Below are 23,023 nucleotides of genomic sequence, written 5' to 3' on the forward strand. Positions count from 1 at the left end.
CTCTTGCTACTTCTTTTTCATTTTCACCTTCTGTCCATTATAGTGCTTTACAATGGACTTGAACCTGAATTATGTAATATAGAATAAATACACATAATATACCACGTATGTCATACAGTTCATTTTGGTGACTGAAGGAAGATGGGCTTGTGTATGGGGGCTTGCTGTTCTACTACCATATTCACGAAAGAGGTTGCAGGTGTGTTAATATGCATATGATTTGATGCTTTTATGTATGTTGTTCTTCATGTTCATTTACATTTTTGTGTCATCTGTGTCAATATTTTGTGCCTGGGTACAAATATATGCTTGTCCTTTACAATAGACAAACAATAAGCTTAGTTGAATCATAAGACAGTTAGTCAGCACAAAAAACAGTAACACGGGCCCTGCGGTGTCCTTGATTGATTACTGCAATGCAATGTGCTCTGTTTGTGGATTTCTGAGGGCAGGCTGGCTATGCTGCAAAGAGTACAGAATGCTGCGGCCAGGATGCTATTAGGAATTCCGAAATGGACCACCAACCGTTCCAGGTTGGCTGAACTTCTCTGGCTTCCTGTAAATCACAGAATTTCATTCAAAGCTCTGTGTTTCGTAGAGAGAGGTCCCAGATATCTCTTCCCCCTGTTTAGTGCCCACACCCCCTCCAGAGTACTTAGATCTGGGGAAGCAGCTTTGGCAGCGATTCCCAGCGTGTGTCATGCACGACTGGGGGGTGTTCCTTTGGTCTCTGTGCAGCCAAGCGATGGAACTCAATGCCACTCAATCTAAGACTTGAAAAGTATGAGGCATTTTTCCAAAACAAGACTTGGCTCTTGAGAGATTTAGAAGGAGCTCTGAGCCTCCTACCCCTGACCACTGACCTTGTGATGTGGCTATTGCTTAGAGCGGGGACAATCCTCGGGAGTAACCAGGCGCTGTAAAAATCATATTAAAAAAACAAAAGTTCAATTAGAGTGACTTAATTAATCCAAATCACTATGTAATCTGTCTCTGGTCCTGAGCTTTTCACCTACAGACCATTGATTTCGGGTATGTTCGCGTAATTAGGTCAAATGAAGTAAAACAAGACTGCAACAACCGGAATGAATTAGGCTAACACATTAAAGTCTGAAAAGAGTGTCTTTAGTTGCCTGACATGGTGGTCACTCTAAATGGAATATGTTTATTTCTTTTAAGTGCCCATGCTTAGCCTCGATTACCTACATTCTTGAAACCCTCACCTGGGCATTCTTTTATTTTTACCCATACATTGACTGATTGTTTAATTGTTGTGCTGAGCTGGCTATATAAACTGTACTGGGCTGTCCCTCGTGTCTTATTTTCTTAATAAGGTAAAATGCATGGATTCTTCTTGTTCTTTTTCTGAGACCATCACATCGGTTAATATAAATAACTCTGCTTATCTGATTGAATTTAGGTTTATGGGGCAGTGCACTGGCCGATGAGCATGAAATTAAAACCTATATCAAAGGTAAGAATGCATGCTTTCACAACCTACTTTCATTTTCCGCCAAGTCTTCTGTGAACACTCTGCATCTACCTGAAGCATGAGCACTGCTTTGAAAATACAATGTCGTTTTTAATTACATGTTTTGTCATTTGTGAAACTCTAAGGGTATTGCACCTTTTTTTGTGGTCCAGTGATGAATGAGTACATTTGAGTTGCGTAGAGTGTGGCAAAATGGAGCGGTGTAGAGTTGTATAGTCCCTTAAAGTGAAGTAATGTGTTGTGCAGTCGAGTAGAGTGGAGTGGAGTAGAGTGGACTGGCATAGCATAGAGTGGAGTAGCATGATATAGAGAATAGGGGCATGGAGTGGAGTGGAGTGCACTGTCGTAGCATACAGTGAAGTAAAGTGTTTTAGAATGGAGTGTTGTACAGTGGATTGGACTATCATGTTGCAGACTGTTGTAAAGTGTTGTAGAGTGCAGTAGAGTAGAATTGCAGACAGTACGTTACAGTGTAGTACATTGTAGTGAAGTGGAGTACAGCAGTGTATGGTATAGTATGGCAAAGTGGAGTGGAATGGAAGTGGCATACAGTAAAATAGCGTACAGTGAAGTGGTGTAGAGTAGAGTGAAGTGGGGTAGAGTGGAGGGATGTGAAGTGGGGGAGAGTTGAGTGACATAGAGTGTAATAGTGTACAGTGGAGTGAGGTACAGTGGAGTGGCATAGAGTGGAGTGGCGTAGAGTGGAGTGACATACCTTGGAATAACGTACAGTCGAGTGGCATTGCGTGAAGTCATATAGAGTAGAAGTGAGTAGAGTGTAGTGGTGTATAGTTGAGTGTGTTTGCATACATTGGAGTGGTGTAGAGTGGCATGGCATACAGTGGAGTGGCATACAATGGAATAGCGTACAGTAGAGTGATATAGAGTACAAAGGTGTAGAGTGGAGTGTGGTAGAGTGGAGTGGTGTACAGTAGAGTGATGTAGAGTGGAGTAGAATAGAGTTAAATACCATATGGTGGGTTGGAGTACAGTGGAGTGGAGTGACGTAGTGGAGTCCTGTAAAGTGGAATAGCGTGCACTGGAGTAATGTAGAGTACAGTGGAGTGATGTAGAATGGAGTTGCATACAGTGGAATATCACACAGAAGAGTGACGAAGAGTGACGAAGAGTGGCATGACGTAGAGTAGATTGGAGTTGTGCAATATCCTGGAGTAGCCCACTGTATACTGTGGAGCGGTGTAGATTGGAGTGACATAGAGAGGAGTGGAGTACAGTGGAGTGAGGTAGACTCTAATGGCATATGGTGAATAGATTGGAGTGGCGCAGAGAGGAGTGGTGTACAGTGGAGTGAGGATAACAGTAGTGCCATACAGCAGAATAGCATAGAGTGGAGTGGCGTATCATATAGCGGAGTGAGTTACAGTGGAGTGGCGTGGAGTGGATTAACACAGAATAGAGGGGTGGGTGTTAAGTCGAGTTGGGTAGAGTGGAAAAGTGTGGAAAAGTGTGAAGTGTAGTAGCATAGATTGGAGTGGGATAGAGTGGCATAGAGTGAAGTAGGGTAGAATGAAGCAACAAATAGTTGAGTGATGTAGATTAGAATAGCGTACAGTGGAGTGCTGTGTAGTGAAGTAGGGTAATGTGTAATAGTGTATAGTGGAGTAGCATAGAAAGGAATGGATAGAGTGGAGTGCTGTACAGTGGAGTGCGGTAAACTGCAATGACGTACAGTAGAATAGTATAAAGTGCGGTGTGGCAGTGTGGTGTAGAGTGAAATAGCATATAGTGGAGTGAGGTACAGTGGAACAGAGCAGAGTGAAGTGGCATAGAGTGAAGTTACATACAGTGTAATAGTGTACAGTATAATAGCCTAGATTAGAGTAGCGTACAGTGGAGCGGCGTAGACTGGTGTGGCATTGATTGGAGTGGACTATTAGAGTGGACTTTTACAGAAAAGAGCTGTAGATGAGTGGTATATCGTACAGTGAGATTGGACTGGCATGTTGTAGAGTTTTGTAAAGTATTGTTGAGTGCAGCAGAGCAGAGTGGCACAGAGTGGTTTACAACGGTGTACAGTGAAGTGGCATGAAGTAGAGTATAATACAGTATGGTAGAGTGGAGTGGCATTGCTGGAGTGACTTACAGCAGAATAGGTAGAGTAAAGTGATGTAGCATGGGGTGGCATAGAGTGAAGTGGGGTACAATGAAGTGAAATAGCCTACTGTGTTGGTAAGTAGAGTGACAGACTGAAGTGGCATTTAATGGAATAGCATGCAGTCAAGTGGTGTAGAGTGGAGTGGCATAAAAAGAATAGCATATGGTGGAGTGGAGTTGGGAATAGTGGAGTGGCATAGAGTGGAGTGACTTAGAAAGGAGAGGTGTAAAGTGGAATATCGTTCATTGGAATGTTGTATAGTGGAATGGTGTAGATTAAAATAGTGTACAGTGTAATAGCATAGAGTGGAGCAGTTTAGATTGGAGTGGCATAGAGTAGAGGGGCGCACAATTTAGTGAGGTAGACAGTAGTGGCGTACAGTGGAATATCATAGTGTGGAGTGGCATTGAGTGGCACATCATATAGTTGAGTGAGGTACAGTAGAAGGATGCAAACTGTGGAGCAGTGTAGATTAGAGTGGCGTAGAGTGGAGTGGTCTAGAGTGGAATAGAATATAGTGGAATGTGATACAGTAGAATAGTATAGAAGGAAGTGGAGAAGAGTGGTGGGACGTGGAATGGGGTAGAGTACAATAGCATATAGTGGAGTAGTGTAGATTGGGTGTGGTGTAGTATAGAGTGGCGTACGTTGGAGGGCGGTATACTGTAGTAGCTTACAGTGCAATAGCCAGTAAATCATTATTTCTGCTACAAGACAAAAATGCAAAAATAAAAACATTGTATAACATTTTTTAACATAAAATTATAGCAAGAGTGCTGATGCATGAAGGGAGTCAGGATCAGTGACAACACCCCGTGTTTCTGTTATGTCAGGGCTTGCATTAAGCTGGCACATAATACTCCTGGTCCTCTCCATCCTTAGCAAATAGTGGGAGACAGCAAAGACAATACCTTGTCTTGTGTTGTATCTCAACATGCGTAAAGCCTCTGCATGTTTCCTAACCCCTACATTCCGATATCCATTTTTTCTCCCCTTCATACAGGCAGGACAGAAGAACAGTGCATGCTCCACTGTTTCCTTAATATCAACACAGGAAGGACGCGACAGCCTGTCCTGCTCATCTGTCGGACCCTTACCTGAAATGAAGGAGAGCATGGGGAGGCTACCATAACAAAACTGGAAGTAGAGCTTCCGCGCAGCTTCGGGTTCAATATTATTCAGGAACAGATCCATCGTAAACTCACCCTTCACCAAAAGGACCAGAGGAACAAAGGAGGGTTGTGACTGCATTAAAATCATTATGTGCTGGTCATAGTTGGCTTTGATGGAAGTCTTACTAAAAGACCCAGCTGTTGTCAGCTCCTCCCACAAAATCCCATTGCCTGGTTTTTCTATTGTCTCTCTAATGTGCTTTATCCAAGGGGTTTTTCCAGAGCCAGGCAGACCCAAAATCTCTTCCGACCTCTGGTGGTATGTATGTACCTCAACTGTTGCCCTGAGACTCCTCCAATATAGGACTGGTCTCAGCTGTTTCCCTTCTGAGATGGGTCAGAGGCCCATATCGAATCTGAGGGGCAGTAAAAGAGGGCTAACAAGTAAACCACAGCAATCTATGTTACCTATTGTAAGATCTGCTGCATCCTTATGACCCCAAAGCTCTACACCACGAAGGGCTGCCCCCATGGCATTCTGTTTATACAATTTCAATGCTGGTGAAATTGGGTTGAATTGGAAGCTAAGTTGCGTTTTATTCAAACCCCGCCCCCCCCACAGTGTGTTGCTCATATTTTAGCCTGCACCTATAGATGAGTTGTCACAAATCTAACTGTTCTGTAAGGATCAATCCTAAATACTCAAAGGTATGCACAAGCTCCAATAAGCAGTCTTTGAGATGTGGTTTGGGTCTGGTGGTGTGGCAGGGATTGAGAACCATGCATTTTGTCTTTGACATTGATTTCCAGTCCCCTATTAGTAAAAAAGGTATCAACACTGTCTAACATCCTCTGCAACCCTATATGTTACTTGGATATAAGTAAAGTGTCATCTACAAACGTCAGGGCAGGAACCCTGATGCCAGCCATACTTGTGGGCTCTCCCTCACAACTGTTCAAATGGTCGGCCAAATCATTGACATAGATTTTTTAAATGGTGAGAGCTACAATGCTACCTCGTCTTGCCCCTCTTGTGATAGGGAAGGAATTTGTAAGCTCACCTAGTTGTCCACACCTTACTGGGCATAGTTGTGCTGATGGAGCCTTATAATGTTGGCCAATAAATATTTAGCGACACCCATGTCGGGCAGCACCTGCCAAAGCATGGGTTTTGGCACCAAATCAAATGCTCAACAAAGGTCCACTAACACAAAGTACAACTCCAATTACGGAGTATAAACAAGAGAAATGTGGGACCCTATTGGCAGCTGGGACATTTGTCTCCACCATGCACAAATCCTCTAGAAAACCCATTGACACCAGATTCCAAAAGGATAACTGATCTCCCTTTCTCACAGCATCTAAAAGTCCTTCCCACTTCCAAGCCTCCCACTTCCTTTTCACCAGAAGAATGGCCCTGTTGTATGCATTCCTCTGGGTTGCAATTTCCTTTCTGTCACGTTGCTCGATGGCTTGCATCAAATCAGCCTGCCTGCAAGAGGGATTAAACTATGTTGGAAGGGACTGCTTCCAGATAGACTTGTTGGTTTCCATATGGAAGAGCGTACAGAGCTCATCAAGCATTCTTACATGCATTACACCAATCTCCTCCTGATTCTCACTAGAATCATCACTTCTGGTCAGGGCTATAAGGTCTTCCAATGGTTCAACTACAGTTTTGTAGACTTCCCACACCAGATCCTGGTAGTGGACCATGTGACACTTGTTTACTCTATACATATTATTAGTAGGCCTCAGCCTCCTGTCAAAATGTCCAATGGAGCAGGTTGCTATACTACAGAAGGGGAGAGCTATATCACTGGTGAGTGCATTGTGGTCACCATCTTGTCTTGAGAGCACTGCCGTGTCGATTAAATAAGGCCAAACCTGCACACCCACGAGTATGTATTTAAGGAGGCTAGTACCAGGGTGACGGTTGAAAGTATGTCTGCCTTGCCTGTCAGATGCTGTTCTGCCATTGCAGGCAAGCAGACCCTGGTTCAGTGTTAGAGCATAGATGTGTATTGTAAGGGAGGACCATTTTTTTTATTGGGGGAATAGATAACTTGGGAATGGACCAAGCAATATCTTCTGCTTGGGTCAAGGGATCTCAGTAGCCTTCTTGGGGTTCAAATTGGCAATTGAAATTCTAAGACACTAATTTCCTGACTCGAGCCAGGACAAATGCCAAGTGCCTGCACAGCAACTCCAAGGACAATGAGACCCTATTATGGGCCCCAGGACTGAGATACCCTTTGTAAATGTTCCTAAGTGAATTGTAGGGAATCCAGGGAATAGAATAGAGTGGAATGGTGTACAGTGGCATGGCTTACAGTGGACAAGTATATTATGGACTGAGGTACAGTGGACTGGCTAAGAGTGGAACAGTACAGACTGAAGTAAAGTTGAGCTGTATCGTACAACAGAGAGTGGCATAGACAGGAGTGGTGTAGATTGGACTGGCCCAGAGTGGACTGGCATATAGTAGATAAGCGTATAGTGGAATGGCATAGAGTGAAGTAGCGTAGAGTGGATTAGCATAGAGTGGAATAGCATATAACTTATAAATAATTTTCTGTTCCTATTATCACATTAGAAAATTGGTAATAAGTAGGGAAAAAATATAAAACCTAATACTTACCTATATTTAAGGGTGTAACGTAGAACGTAGCCAAGGTGTGCTTAAAACAACATAGCTGCCTTTAACTTTTTTAAAGACAGTCATTAGCAAATCAAATAAGGGCTTGTCATCGCTACGTACTGCTGTCATTTTGTGAAATACCATGAAATTCTAAAATGTTTATAAAACTACAGTAGAAACAGATATCACTAAGTTAAAATGCCCTCTTACTTAGAAAAAGCTTATTCTACTTACCTGTAGTACCCACATGGTTCATCTGTACACAATAATGTATAATCCTGCCACTTTTTCAGTAAATCTGACTGGGTGTTTGGCCACTACACATAAGTATACACTCTATGTCAAGTACTTTGGGGATAAAAGGTGTTTTGGAAGCCTCTTTTCTTTGCACCCCCTTGCAAACTTTCCAATGTCCGCCATTGTAGACAAAGGGCTGGGCCATGAATGTTTGGGGGAGATTCAGCAGTATGGTGCAAAGTTATTAATGAGCAAAAACCTGAGGCATTCCTATCTCTGGAAATCCTAACTATAACTGCAGATATATTCACCCAAAAATACTAAAAACATTTAGTGAGTATTAGTGTTTTTTTTAAGATACATCGTAACTACTGCAAAGATAGTAATATACTTTATATACTTCAAAATGAGTGATAATGCATATATTAGGGTATGTGAGTAGTGGTGTTGGTGTGTGATTGGGTGTGTGAGCGGTTGTGGGGGGTCTAACTGAGGGTGCATGTGGTTCTATGGGTCGGTATCTGGGTATATAAGTAGTTGTATGGGTGAGTTAGTGGATATGTGAGTGGCTGTGTGGGTGACTGAGTGGCTGTTTGAGTGAGTGATGGGGTGTGTTAGTGGCTATATGGGTGAGTGAGTGTGTGTTTGAGTGTGTGTTTGGTTAAGTGAGTTCGTATAAGTGGCTGTATTGGAGATTGAGTATCTGTGTGAGTGACTGTATGGTTGAGTGAGTGGGGGTGGTATTTGTTGTAGAGATGTGTGAATGGGTATGTAAGTGGTTGTGTGAGTGGTTGTATGGGTGAGTGAGTGGCTGTGTTGAGAGACTGTATGGGCGGGTGAGTACTTATGTGAGTGGCTGTATAGGTAAATAAATGAAAGTCTGAGTAACTGTATGGGTGAGTGTGTGATTTTGCGACTAGCTGTATGAGTGAATAATTGGATGTGTGGGTGGCTTTATGGATGAGTGAGGGTATGTGTGAGTACTTCTATGGGTCTCTGTATGTGTGTGGTTGTATGGGTTTGTCAGAGAGGGGGTGTATCAGTGTTTCTATGGATGATGTCATCAGTAATGCCATCAGCAATGTCATTTGAGATGTCATCACTGATGTTGTCAGTGATGTCACTGACCATGTCATAAGTTATGTAATCTGTGGGGTCATAAGTAATGCATTGTGGGGGCATACATTATAGTTAGCTCAGGTAACTATAACTGCTGAAGTTCACTGGTTTCATATGAATGAAATTTAATTCTAGCTACAACATCCCTGTAAACTTTGTTTTTTGTCTAAGGTTTTTTTTAAACTATTTGCTAACTATAACGTCCTTGTTCTATTTTATTGCTACAACGTCTTTGTAACCTTTGTATTTTTTGTGTATCTCTAAGGTTTTTTTAACTAGCAGTCATGTTTGCAGAGTGGAGTAAAAAGGGGGTTGAGCATCTGAACAGCTCTCAGGAATTCTGCTGCTTAGGACTTACAGTAGGTACAAGAGGGCTTCTTGACCCAAAAGGTCTCTCTGGAGCCAAGGGGACTTTATCCCCCAACTAGTAATGCATCTAAAGGCACGTTTGCAGAGTGGTGGAGAAAGGAAGCATGGCATCTGACAACTTCTCAGCAATCCTGCTCTGTGGAAGTTACTGGAGATAAAAGGAGGGGTAGTTGGCCCCCCAGGACCCTCAATAGCCAACGGGACTTCATCCCCTTACTAGTAGTGTGTCAGGAGGTCTGTTTGCAGAGTGGTGGAGAATGGGGGCGTGGTCTGCTATCAGAACTCAGCAGTCCTTGGGGACCCCAACCCTCCGGACCTGAGCCATTTCTGTTGTGTTGTAATGTTAATGAAACGGGAGGGGGGCTATGCGGCCGCACTCCCAAGGCCGATTTCGGTCTTGAGGAGCCCATCCTCCGGGCAACGGTCATATCTTTTTTTTATTTCAAGGGAGGGGTGACAAGCAGCCCACTCCAGGACATTGCTGGAGCTGGCCCTGGGGGGTGGAGGTCTCCATGGCCATTTACGGCTGCGGCCGTCTCCCATCTGAAAATAGCCATGGGGAAATGGCCGTCCCTGGGGTAGAAGAGGTGTGTGGCCCACATGCATCTTATTTACAAATAGCCCCTGGGAGGTGGCGGTCCCTGGGGCTGCAGGGGTGGCCATGTGCCCCCCCCCCCACATTTCACACATTTAGAACTGGGGAGGTGGCAGTCCTCAGGCTGTTTGAGGGGGCTGGAGCCCCCAATGCATTATTATTAAAAATAGCCCTGGGGCTGCTGGGGGTCACATGGCTCTCTGCATTTTAAACAATTTGCCTCTGGGGACCTGGCAGGCTGCTGGGGCCTGCGTTGGCCACAACATTTACATTTTCTATTGCACCCGGGACCTGACCCACCCGGGGGCCTAAATTAAAAGAAGCACGGGAGTCCGTGCTTCGTTTTTTTAATCCGGATTCAGGGATCCACCGCAAATCCTGTAGAAAAGGTTTAAAACAATGCTTATTTTTGCCCTGGCGTTCCCTATGGAACCCGCTAAACAGGCATAGGTGTTCAAGGTGTTTCTACCCTGTCCCCTTCTCTTTTTTTTCACATTTCTGCATGTGAGTCAGTTCAACTGAGTCACGAGATGGCTGCCAACACTTCCTACTTTGAAGTTTTGGCAGCCAAACAGATCTCAGGAGAGTTTGCTGATCCACCGCTGCCAAAGTTATGTATCTGAGAAATCTTTAACTTTCTCAGGAACTACTGAATTAATTTACACCATTTAACAAAAAGAGTGCTTTCTAGACCAAGAGCTACCTTTCTGCCATATTTGGTGTAATTCTGTTCTGCAGTTCAGGCTGTAGCCACATCAAAAATTTCCTATGGAACTTAACATGGGGAAAAAGCATTTTGGGACATCCCTTTCTCTCGGCCCCCACTTGTCAAATCATCACGAAATTTTCAAGACAGCAGCTGATATGACTGACCCATTCGTTCCAAAACTTTCATGAATATTTGTCAAACTGCACGGAAGTTATAGGCAAATCAAAAAATGCTCTTCCTATGGAAACTAGGTCCTAACTATAACTACCTACTGGTAACCGCGATATTAAATGCTAAAAACATTGGGGCATATTAGCAAGAACCTTGTTAAAATTATCGCCGTTTTAGCAGCAGGAAACTGCCACTAAAACGGCGATAATGGGCTTGCTAATATGCATTATAGAATTCCAATAGAAGCCCAGGTTAGATGTCCTGCACATCTAACCTGGGCTTCTATTGGAATGCTGTAACACATATTAGCAAGCCCATTATCTCCATTTTAGCGGCAGTTTCCTGGCTTGGCAGTTCGGGCTGGACTGTTCCCATGAGGCACAGGGTCAGACTGATTTGCATATGGCTATGTCTGAACTAGGGTGGTGGAGTGAGCTAAAGAATGATGATGGATTCCACCCAGATCAGTTGACTGGGGGGTGAGTGTTTGATTTGCTCAAAAGCTCCATCCATTATCCCCTTTGGTAACGCTTTGTTTGCCCTAAGTTGGCAGGTTATGCCCAGACGTGGGTCCCTTGCTCACGTTGCCACTGGATTCAAGATAGCCTGGCTGATGACGGCTGATTAGCAAGAAACCGGTCCCAGGATGCTTGTTTCTGTTCCACTGAAGACATGGCTTGGCAGTTCGGGCTGGACTGTTCCCATGAGGCACAGGGTCAGACTGATTTGCATATGGCCATGTCTGAACTGGGGTGGTGGAGTGAGCTAAAGAATGATGATGGATTAAACCCAGATCAGTTGACTGGGGGTAAGTGTTTGATTTGCTTAAACGCTCTGTCCATTTTCCCCTTTGGTATCACTTTGTTCGCCCTAAGTTGGCAGGGTATGCCCAGACGTTGATCCCTTGCTCACTTTGCCACCGGATTCAAGCTAGCCTGGCTGATTAGCCACAAACCAGTCCCAGGGTGCTTGTTTCGGGTCATGGGAATACATGGCTTGGCAGTTCAGGCTTGACTGTTCCCATGAGGCACAGGGTCAGACTGTTTTGCATATGGCCATGTCTGAACTGGGGTGTTGGAGTGAGCTAAAGAATGATGATGGATGAAATCCAGATCAGTTGACTGGGGGTGAGTGTTTTATTTGCTCAAATGCCCCCTCTATTATTCTCTTAGGTATTGCTATCTTCTGTCAAGAAGCTCAGAAACTTGCCCTGTCCAAAGTACATTGAGATTAAGTTTTAGAAAATACATTACTCTGATAAAGTTGTAGGCCAAGCTGCCCATAAATACGAGCCCAGAAAATGTGTAAGACATTTCCCTTGTTAATTTAGCATTGTTTAGCTACCAATAATAGGTCCCAATTTAACTACATATTTTTATTTTGTTAGTATACCAGTATTAACTGTAAATTAATGTAATTTAAATGTATCCTCAAGGTGTCAGTTTGCCATTGAAGGCCAATGAGGGCACAATGTAAAATACCAAAATTCTAAGCACACCAAAGCACATTTATGTGTCCAGCACTTGCTATTGGAAGATGACCACATGCCAATTCAAGGATCCTTATTAAATCTGATAGGCACACTGACAAAATACTATTTTAGACCGTTAGAAATAATAATGTTATTAGAGAGGGATCTTCTGTCTTTTATTAGGAACTTAGTATTTCTTTTTGTATAAGCCACATCAATAAGCCAAAAAGTATTTAGAGATTTGTAGGGACTCTAGTTTATTTCATAGAGGTAGGATAATCCACTGTATCAAACGCAGCACAGATATTACACACATCTGAATTGCCAAGTTGGTTTTCTTTGATGTTGGATGCTTTGGGGTCCAGTAATTAAATCTTGCAGTATTACCTCACTAAACATTTTGGTGAGTTAATCTAATAAAGCTATAATCTAATATGAGCTGGGATGGGTTTAGTTCCCCACTCCTAAATTTTGCTTTAATTATTTACTTTTGTCAATATGAAGGGATAATCCTAGTTTGCACTATATATCTAAATACCAGTAAAAAGACGTGGGTCAATGTCAGTGGATATGATGTTAAAGAAATATTTGATAATCTATCTGGATCAAGGGCTTGGCTAGTGCTAGTTTAATTAATTATAATCACCAATTTGTTGTAATGTAATTCTTCCAATAAAGATAAACCATTGGTGTAGGACATTCAAATGTTTCAGTAGTTGACACCTGGGCTCTATTCCTGGTACTGTGCAGGCAGACCTAGCTTAAATGAAGATGAGTAGAGCATTTAAAAGTACCACAACAATTACAAAAGTACATAAAAAAACACAATAAAAATCTCCCTCCAATTTATGATGACTAGAGGATAATTGAATAATCAAAGTGACACCAAAATGACAGAAATCTAATTGAGTGAATTGAGATATGAGTTTGAGAAGATATTAGGAAAAAGAGTGCCAAATTAACCAATTGCCAATGACAGTCTATGCTTACTGTAGACCGGACTAAGCCGCATTTTCAAGCCAATCATGATAAAGCGTGTGTTGTATACACCAACAAGGTTGTTGGAGATTTTACCTTGGGATTAGGGCCTGATTATGTATTTGGCAGTAAGGGAACTGCCGTTGAAGCCGTGTCAAATTCGCAACAGCACTCTTGGCAGTCCACATGAAAAATTACAATGGTGTTGAAGGTAAGACCTCCGGAGTAGTGCCAATGTCACCAGCCATTCCTAGACCACCACAATGACAGTAGGGGGAAACAGCGGTCAGTGGGCGGTATAGATAAATTCACCCGTCAAAATTACGAGTTGACTTTCTATCGAACTGCCCATTGCAGGAAGACCGCCTGCTTTGAATCGGCTGAATGGAAGGACTTGGAGTGCATGTTCATGCTCTTCCTTGCTGCAGTCTCCCACTTGGATCCTTTCCTCCAGGGCCCCCCTTCACAACAGCATCTTGACACCAAAGAAAACAACTATGTTATTGCCAAAATTCAGGTAAGAATGTTTTACATTATTTTCCCATTGACTGGACTGGGTACAAATGGTCTGGACTGCAGCAATGGGAAAGTATTCATAGTAGGTACACCTAAATCGACACCTATGAAAAAATATTTCCCCGCCATCAGAAACACCACACTGGCCCAGTGGTGAGATCATAATATGGCGAGCGGAAGACCATTGCCGCGGTGCTATGGCGGTAAGGTCACCACCACAACTGCCAGGGATCTATAATCCCTTGGTGGAGGCACTGCAGTCTGGCCCAGCAATATGCAGGCAGTGCCACAGCAGCACCATGTCACATATTTTGATTTTCCTCACAGCCACAGTTTTTATCGCGGTGAGCCCTCCACAAAACTGTGGCGTGATGACACTTGCCTCTGGACCAGGGAACAGATGCAGGGGGTCAAGTGGTGTGCCCCCCTGTCTGCATGCACCCACAGTTCCTGCACGGCATGGACTTCACAGGCCATGTTGTGCAGGAACATGCTTTGTTGCTCCTACTGCGATGCCTTTCTAACCGGCAGAGCAGTGGGACTGCCAAAGCACTGCACGCCACACCTTGATTTAATTTGTAATCTGGTGGGTGGTGTGCAAACAAGTTTGGCAGTGCGGGAGTGGGGCTGTGGCTTGGCTGCCCACTCTTAGACAGCTAAGCTCGTAATCAGGCCCTAAGTCTCTTTTATGGAGCTCAGAATTCTCCACTGTAACAAGGCTGCAGGCTGAGTCCAATGTTGAGTTCTGCAAGCCCAGATATATTCTCGCTGTGGACCCGCTGAAACAGATGTGTTGCTACAGAGAAACTCTAAGCTGGAGAAACCTATTTCTTCAATCAATTGAAGTTTCAAAATGTGTAGATTATCTTGGATGGTTGATCGCAGTACTCCGGAGGTCTTGAAATCCAAACATTTATCTTTCAGAGTTGTTAGGAGAAGTCCAATAGGCAGGGCCAAAGGTTCCAGGACCTCCGAAACAGCACTTGGGAGTCACAACTCACTTGACCAAAAACCACCAGATGGGTACAGTTACTAGTGGCTATTAAAAAGGTCTCCTGATACTTTTTTGTGTCCTGTAGCCACACAGAAAGTCAGCCAGTTAACCCTTGGGGTCTACTTCTTTGTCCTCAGAACAAATGGGAGCAGGTTCAGCCCAACAGGTCTCCTGACAGTTCTTAAACTGCAGGCTCAGTCCTCCTTACAGTATACTACAGCCCAGGAAAATGTGTTGAGGAGGGTGCCCTGGGTTGCAACATTTATGGTTGGCACCAGCTAGCAGGTTGGGGTGGCTCCTGCCAATAAATGGGGCTAAAGTTCCCAGAAAAAACCCTACCCACTTTTACAGCAGTTACTGTTTGCTCACTGAAAACAATCCCACAGTGCACCTTACTCCCAAAATTCAAAATATGGTGACTCTCCCTCACATAGGCAGAGCCTGTGTGCCCAGTCAAAGGTTCTGAAGACATGGCTTGGCAGTTCGGGCTGGACTGTTCCCATGAGGCACAGGGTCAGACTGATTTGCATATAGCCATGTCTGAAATGGGCTGGCTGAGTGGGCTAAAGAATGGTGATGGATTAAACCCAGATCAGTTGACTGGGGGTGAGTGTTTGATTTGCTCAAACGCTCCGTCCATCATCCCCTTTTGTATCGCTTTGTTCGCCCTAAGTGTGGCAGGGTATGTTCAGACGTGAGTCCCTTGTTCACTTGGCCACTGGATTCAAGATAGCCTGGCTGATGAGGATTATGAATCCAAAACCGGTCCCAGGATGCTTGTTTCCGGTCCATGGAAGACATGGCTTGGCAGTTCGGGCTGGACTGTTCCCATGAGGCACAGGGTCAGACTGATTTGCATATAGCCATGTCTGAAATGGGGTGGCTGAGTGGGCTAAAGAATGGTGATGGATTAAACCCAGATCAGTTGACTGGGGGTGAGTGTTTGATTTGCTCAAACGCTCCGTCCATCATCCCCTTTTGTATCGCTTTGTTCGCCCTAAGTGTGGCAGGGTATGCTCAGACGTGAGTCCCTTGCTCACTTGGCCACTGGATTCAAGATAGCCTGGCTGATGAGGATTATGAATCCGAAACCGGTCCCAGGATGCTTGTTTCCGGTCCATGGAAGACATGGCTTGGCAGTTCGGGCTGGACTGTTCCCATGAGGCACAGGGTCAGACTGATTTGCATATAGCCATGTCTGAAATGGGGTGGCTGAGTGGGCTAAAGAATGGTGATGGATTAAACCCAGATCAGTTGACTGGGGGTGAGTGTTTGATTTGCTCAAACGCTCCGTCCATCATCCCCTTTTGTATCGCAGTCAAAGGTGTGGCCAGGGAAATGAGCAGTCCCCACCCTGTGGTCAGTTAACAGAGGTTCTTGGGGTCGCTCACCTCTACGGGGTTTGGTGCCACCATGTCTAGGGAACCACATGGTTACCTACTCCAGGTCTCACCTTACGTTTATTTATGAAATGGCAGGTCCCCTTTCAAGTTAATTAAATTCCTCTGCACACTTTATATGGTCTTTCTGCAAGTGGAAGGAAAGCACATCCTCACTCCTGTGTCACTTTTCCTGCTCTGGCAGTGTTTCTTACACCTCATTAAAGTCAAGCAATGGCCGAGCAGCTACAGGAGAAATTTCTTTAAGTTACTTTTCCTAATACTTATTAAAACTCCAAACTTTACCCATGAATTGGGCTTTAAAAATTGTTGAAAATAGTGGTTGAACTCTTTTTCTGGTTGTCCCAAATCTGAGACAGCAAAATTAATATTCACATCTGTACTGTGGATTTCCTTATAGGCCAGACTAAATACCTTTTGGTTCTTTGTCACTGCAGAAACTTGGTAATGTCAAATTTATATATGTCATACTTTTAAATACCATGCACCCTACCTTTTAGGCTATAAGACCTACATCAGAGTGATTTATTCACATTTGAAAGGGTGTTTTTCCCTGTCAAACAGGGTTATGTTGAGGGGTCTGACTGAAGGTTTACACTGCAGGAGCCAGGCTATAGTTGTAGGCTTGAATCCATGTTTTCTCAGTATTACTTCTAAATTGATCCAGAAGGCTCAGGGTGAGTGGGTCACCAGAAGAAACATAATTTTACATGTGCAAGGAAGCTTTCAAGACGGACTATCTACAATAAATCAGGCGATTACCTTCCTCTATATAATTCCCAAATCTAGTACACCAACAAATATACCTCTATTTGTGGCAATTTTAGATTTCTCATCTGCTTTCAATATGGTCTCAAGAAAACATATTTAGGACAAATTGAGTAATCTTGGGATTGATCTATTGTCTTGAATCCAGTTGTTTCAAGAATCCAGGTTTCCACACTGGAGCATCCTTCCAGATTCTATTTAATCAAAAGAGGGCACCATAGAAAAAAAAAGACATCTACCACTAGAGGGGCCAAGCAAGGTTGCCTGTTGGCTTCACTCTTGTTTTCCCTCTATAGAAGCAACCTGTAGCAGAAAATGTGTAAAGCCACTGATGACATTCCATCAATAAATGTTTTTTTAGACTCCACCATGGCTTTATGCTGATGAGTCCATCTTGATAGAAAAATACTCCCAAAGGTATGCAGGCAGTCCTGGAGAACTATTGTTAAGCAAATAATTTAGCAAACACACAGGGAAAACTAAGATAATGACCTTCATGGCCAAGCATGAATCATAAAACTAGTAAGACTGGAGGAAGTTGCTTCTTTTAAGTATCTAGGGGTAACAATGAACAGGTAATTAAAGTGTAAATTAAAATATAATATGCAAACATCAATTGGCGAAAAAGAAGCAACTGCAAACGCTATACTGCGGTTGGCACATAAAGACAGGCACCAGTTTTCCAATTTTATTGATAAAGTCTTTCTGGAAAAAGTGTGAAGCCATCTGCTGTATTTATTAGATCCGGGGGGAGGGGGGGATGGACAAGTGCAAACATTGTGTGGGAAGCTACAGGAGAACATTTTGGAAATTGCTACTCCAATTGTCATAAACCTTTTCCATTGTGCCATTAGAATCAGACATTGGCTACTCTTCTGTTGAGTCCAGATGGTCCCTATTGTGTATGGGCTAAAATGGCCAGGTCTCAAGATTCAAATCTAGTCGATCAGGCTTGGAAATAACACATTTCTATGCCTACATAGTCGGTGCATACAAAATCACCATATGCTTTGAAATGGGAAAAGAAAGCTAAGAGCCGGGTTTTGTTTATGACTTTGGATATGAATTTCCTGTCACTGAAAAGGAGAAATACCACTGTTAATAAGCAATGTGTTAGCCTTAGGCTAAACCCAAAAATAGACATTTTAAGAAACTTACACATCAAGGGCAATGAAGACTGGTTCGACCTCTCATAAAGTACCCAAACAATATCCTGTCCTGCTGACAACCTACAGAAAAAGAAGACTTTTCACATTAGTGAGGGGTGGTTGCCTGCTTATAAACACCACCAAGAATGGAAGAAACCCTGCAGATTACAACATCTGCCTGTGTGGTGAGAGAGAGGCTATGGAACAATTTATGCTGTCCTGTAAATTTTACAATACTGTCAGATCCAATAAAATGGCAATGATTATACGCAAAGAGCAGCTTAAAAATCCAATGAACCAAATATGTTTTCTGTTAAATGACTTCATCAGCTATAAAACAAAAACAACTCATTTTTTATTTGAGGAAAAGGTGGAATATTGGACAAAACTCGAGGGAGCTTAGCAGCCTACCACACAATAGGAGTTTATAGGTGCTAGATATGCCAAGTGCGAATATTTTTTAACACATATTTTAGATCTATCACAAATTCTATTTTGTTGTACTTTGACTATTTTTTTATTTTAATGTATTTATTTTATAATGGTTTTGTGAAAGGCACCTATGTTTTTACATTATGGGCCGAAATCACTATAATCAACAAAATCATATCTGTCAGACAAGTTGATGGCACAGTAAATGCTTCAGTCCACAGGTGGTATTTAACTTTCCATGCCATCGGTGTATTTCTGCATCATATACTATTGAGGTTTAGCCCTTTTAAAGATATCAGTTAGGAGTTAGCCAATCTTACCATATTTTAGGGGCCAGAGCACATACGCTGGGGCCTGATTAGCAGAAACCCAGTGTACAGAGTTAAAAAAACAGCAGCCATAGTCAAAATTAAAATTTTGCCAAACAACTTAAAATCTGTACCGATTATTTCAAAAGGCCCAGCTATCAATACTTAAATAGTCTAAGCAACAGGTAAAAATATGTCTGAGAAATGCATCTCTTGTCGGTTTGCCATTTTATAAATTCCCATTGATTATAGATGAACACCCATCGTTGTCAGCCATTTCAGCATAACTGCACCTCTCTTCGATGGGGTGACTATGGCATAAACACCTTCTGTTATAACATATATGTCACACATAATTCAGGTCTCCTTATCCTTTTTAAGTTATTTCTCTTCTTAATGTTATTTTAGGGGGAAATATCCTTTACCCCGCAGCCACAACAATGACCTGCCATTACAACGCAGTCACTACCTCGACTGCTACGTTATCATACATTACTTTACCATCCAAGTTGTTACAACAACTTGATTTAGGGGGCGTGTTGTTGGACTGGTGTTGTATTTCTAAGTCCAACACCTTCCCTACTGTTGGGTAAACTGGAATTGGGATAGTAATTTATACTATTCCAAAGTACAGCGCCCCCTAAAGTAAGTCCATGTAATGACTTGAGTGGTAAAGTAACTTGTGGTAATGTCACAGTCAGGGTTGTGACTGCGTTGTAAAGGAATGCGGGCTAAATACATATGCGGGGTACTGTCATACAACCAATTTGAGTCAACCTAATATTTTAAGTGACTCTCTTAAGTTCAACTTCATCTTGTTCAATTTTCCACATACAGAGTCTATCTAAGTCCCATTCTGTCTTTAAATATAAATTTGATACAATAATGCTCTGTCCCAAAACAGCCCGATGTTTGCATTTGGAGTAGCCACCACAATGTAAGAATGAAGCCCTTTAAAAAACGTATGATTCAAAAATATAGAATTAATTAGAGCTTTAGGGTTGAATTTGAAGATCTCTTGCCATTGCATAAATGTAAATACATTTAAAGAGCCCAAAATATAATATTCCTAGGCCCCAAAAAGCACTAGGAATTATGACCGTAATATAGTTGGACTGGTTCAGCACTCAATTCTGGAGGAATAATCCTGGATTTTTTTTATATGAAAAAAATACAGCATATTTACAGTATCTGATAATGTAGACAGCCTGGCAAGAGTGAATTACAAGAAATGTTTTGTTTGTTTTGTGACATGTGCTAGAAAAAAATATCTTATAGTAAGAAATGCAGAATGAAGTATCAAAGCTTAAACTCAGTTGTCCTTTAATTAGATTGATTGCATACATAATTAGCAGGTTGATTTTTGCTAAACTACCTCCTTATATTAATTTAACTTTAACATAAGGACTAAAGAGAGAATTATATAATTTTAACAAGTAAATGCTAACAAATGTACCTTAGAACTAGGGGAGGATAGTGACACCACCCAAGAGAACCAATAAGGTAGAATAGTGATACCACCTTAGACAAGAAAGTTATCAATAAAATACGAGGTTACTATAAGTATTGCACTGAACAATACTGGAGTTCCCTAGGTACCTTTGTGTTTTCTTTTGACTAATTATTTAAACATTGGTTTTCTCAATGTTAACTGGCATTCTATTCTTCGTAGTGTATGCATCCAATGTGATGAGCAATCTTTGAAGAATAATAGGATATTGGGCTTTAATATACTACAACTTCATCATCTGCACACATTAAGGAGTGCATTGTCTGTCTGTCACACATTAAGCAGTGCATTGTCTGTCGGTCCAATTTTGGTGGAATCTCAGGAGTATCAGCCAACTTCTCATACAAATCTGCCATGCATAGGACAAATAAAGGCAGAGGCGAAACATTAACCCGTTTGAGGCCACAAATGGTTTTAATTCTGTAAGAAAAAATGTTGATCCATGTATCAGTCTGCAATTGAATGAGAAGTAATATCCTATGAAGTACCCGTTTATCAATAATCTCCCATAATACAGATCTACAAACTATATTAAAAGCAGAGGCCAAGTTAATAAATAGGCATATCGTTTTCCTCTTTTTCACTTTCAATATTTATGAGCCAATTAGGAAAGTGATGACTGCATTGAATCATGCTTATTGAGTGTGGGGATATAGTGGTGAATTTTTTAAATGTGGTAATTGGTCTTTTAGTGTGGTGACCCCTTGTATTATATATTGATATTGTGGCCCGGACAAAGCCTGTATGCTTGCGTTGTATAGTGTTGTGGTGACCTCTGACATAGCCAATGGGCATGCCTTATATTATTGTTGCGATGACTCTTTTACAAAGCCAATAGGCCTGATTTGTTTAAAATTGCATACCCCATAGTGTGATATTCTATCTTGTTTAGGTGGAGGGGTACACTGATTTTACGGGTCAGGACCCACTATGGGTCAAATTTATTTTCAGAATGTCACCAAATGTATTTTCATCTGCTGATGTATATATTTGTAAATTAATACATTGTATTTATTAGTGTGTGTATAATCATTGCCCTCTTCCTTTTTTTAATGAAAAATCACTGCCTGGACAATAATTTAGTGAGTGATTTTAAGGCATGCCAGAGAATGGCGATTAAAAGCTCACACCACCTTTCCTGAGTAGGCCTTGGACTGATCTCCTTCACTGTCTTGTGAAAATCAGGTGCTACTATGGGAATATGGGGACAGAATGGAGACAATTGTGGACCTATTACTTGTGAAGGCCTCACATCCTGCACAACTAATAACCCAACGTTTTACATGTATAATGCTTCAACTTTAAATCTGCACTCTCACGTAACTAGATTTTCTAAAGTGAGCTCAATTGCATTGCATAACTCTCTTTTCTTAATGGCTAAGTTGACTTTCTGTTTTTCTTAGTTTTGTTCTATAGGTTGGCAGTGATCTAGCTAGTTGTCTTGAGTGCTAAATAGCTGAAAACCATTGCACAAATATTCTTCCACACAAACTTAGTATCTTGTTTTGCTTGTATTTGAAGTACAGTTTTCCTAATAAACCTGTGAGCTAAGTTATCCGCTGAATAATGGAATACTTCAGAGAATGATGGTATAGAAGATCGTAAAAGTGTGTTAGCAAGAACTGTGGTATTTATTTCTGAGGGTGGGGCGGATTAAACCTGCATGGGTGAAGAGCTTCATATCAGAGCTCCTATGCTTCCTGGGGCCTACCACTTCTTTCTGCCACCTAGATCTACCCCACCCTCACAGGGGACTCCCTTGGCAAGTGGGGCCCACACTTCTTGGGGGCCTGCTACCTCTCTGAAACTTTTCCCCTGCCACTGTGGGCCTACTCAGAGATGCTTCAGCCACAGAGTGAGATGGCCATGATGGCACCCGCTGTCTAGTGGAGAACTGCGCCCATCCTGTGGACTGCTCATTGCCACCTTGAATGGATTTTTGGGTGAATGTGGTGGTGGCAGTGCAACGGCTCCAACAAGTCCCCCCTAGAACATTAGGATAGTTCCTATGGGGTGCTGCATTGCGTAGGACTACTGTTCTCACCTCATTGGCAAAGCTGCAGCGGCCAAGAGTGACAGCTTTGATGGTACCCGCTTCTTGGCAGAGGACTGTGTCTGGCCTGTAAGCAGGTCTGGGCAGCCCTGAGTGGAGTTTCTGGTGCTTTGGGGTGGTGGGGGTGCCACAGCTGCCAAACTCCCCCAGGACTACTTGCACAATTACTCGCCTGACTTTCCAGTAACTGCTACATTGAATAGGACTACCTTGCTGGGTAGCCTGAGGGACGTTTGTAAAATATCATGAGTTCCGTTGCTACCTAGTGCCCACCCAAATTGCTAGTTTTGCCTACCTCTTCACTCACTGTTTCGGCAAAGCTGACTCAGTGAGACACTACACCGCTCTGGGGGAAGGCTTGGCCCCTCTGACTGCTGTTTCACTTGTTCCCATTGCCTTCGCTTCTGAAGCTTCATGCAATGGGGGTTGCTTCCCTCTCCAATGTGCTACAACAAGGTCATGACACAGTGGAGAGCAATTTAAAACAGATTTTCATCACAACATTAAAATGAATCAAAATATAAAGTACAAAAATGTTTTCATAACTGAATATTTTTCAACACACAGGTGCACAAAATGGTGAAGTGATAAGTGCTTGAGAGGGATAGTGAGAAAGCACAGTAGTGCGCATATATATATATATATATATATATATATATATCCAACCAAACGAGTCGCTTAGAACCCTGCCGCTTTTCAAAGGCGGGCCTCGGATGGGATAGCGAGTCCCAATGTATACAGCCAAAAACCTTCTCCAGTTTAAGAAAAGAAATCCGGGCCACTTGGAAATGCAAAGCGTATTTATTTAATGGCTTTCTCGACGCGTTTCGCAGGTGAAACCTGCTTTTTCACGAGACAGAAACCAAACACGAAGTGCTCATTAT

At 42.5% G+C, this 23,023-nt stretch overlaps 1 protein-coding gene across 2 annotated transcripts in view; it reads left to right on the plus strand.

The window, feature by feature from the left end:
• The window catches only part of LOC144753731 (cytosolic phospholipase A2 gamma-like), a 928,534-nt gene that overhangs the window by 460,297 nt on the left and 445,214 nt on the right, over positions 1-23,023 (plus strand). For both annotated transcript variants that reach the window (XM_078641315.1, XM_078641316.1), the window contains exon 9: positions 1,421-1,474. In XM_078641315.1, coding sequence (XP_078497441.1) covers positions 1,421-1,474 — 54 coding nt within the window. The remainder of the gene's footprint in view (positions 1-1,420; positions 1,475-23,023) is intronic.

Source organism: Lissotriton helveticus, chromosome 5_1 (genome assembly GCF_964261635.1).
Source record: "Lissotriton helveticus chromosome 5_1, aLisHel1.1, whole genome shotgun sequence".
In the NCBI taxonomy this organism is placed as follows: domain Eukaryota; kingdom Metazoa; phylum Chordata; class Amphibia; order Caudata; family Salamandridae; genus Lissotriton; species Lissotriton helveticus.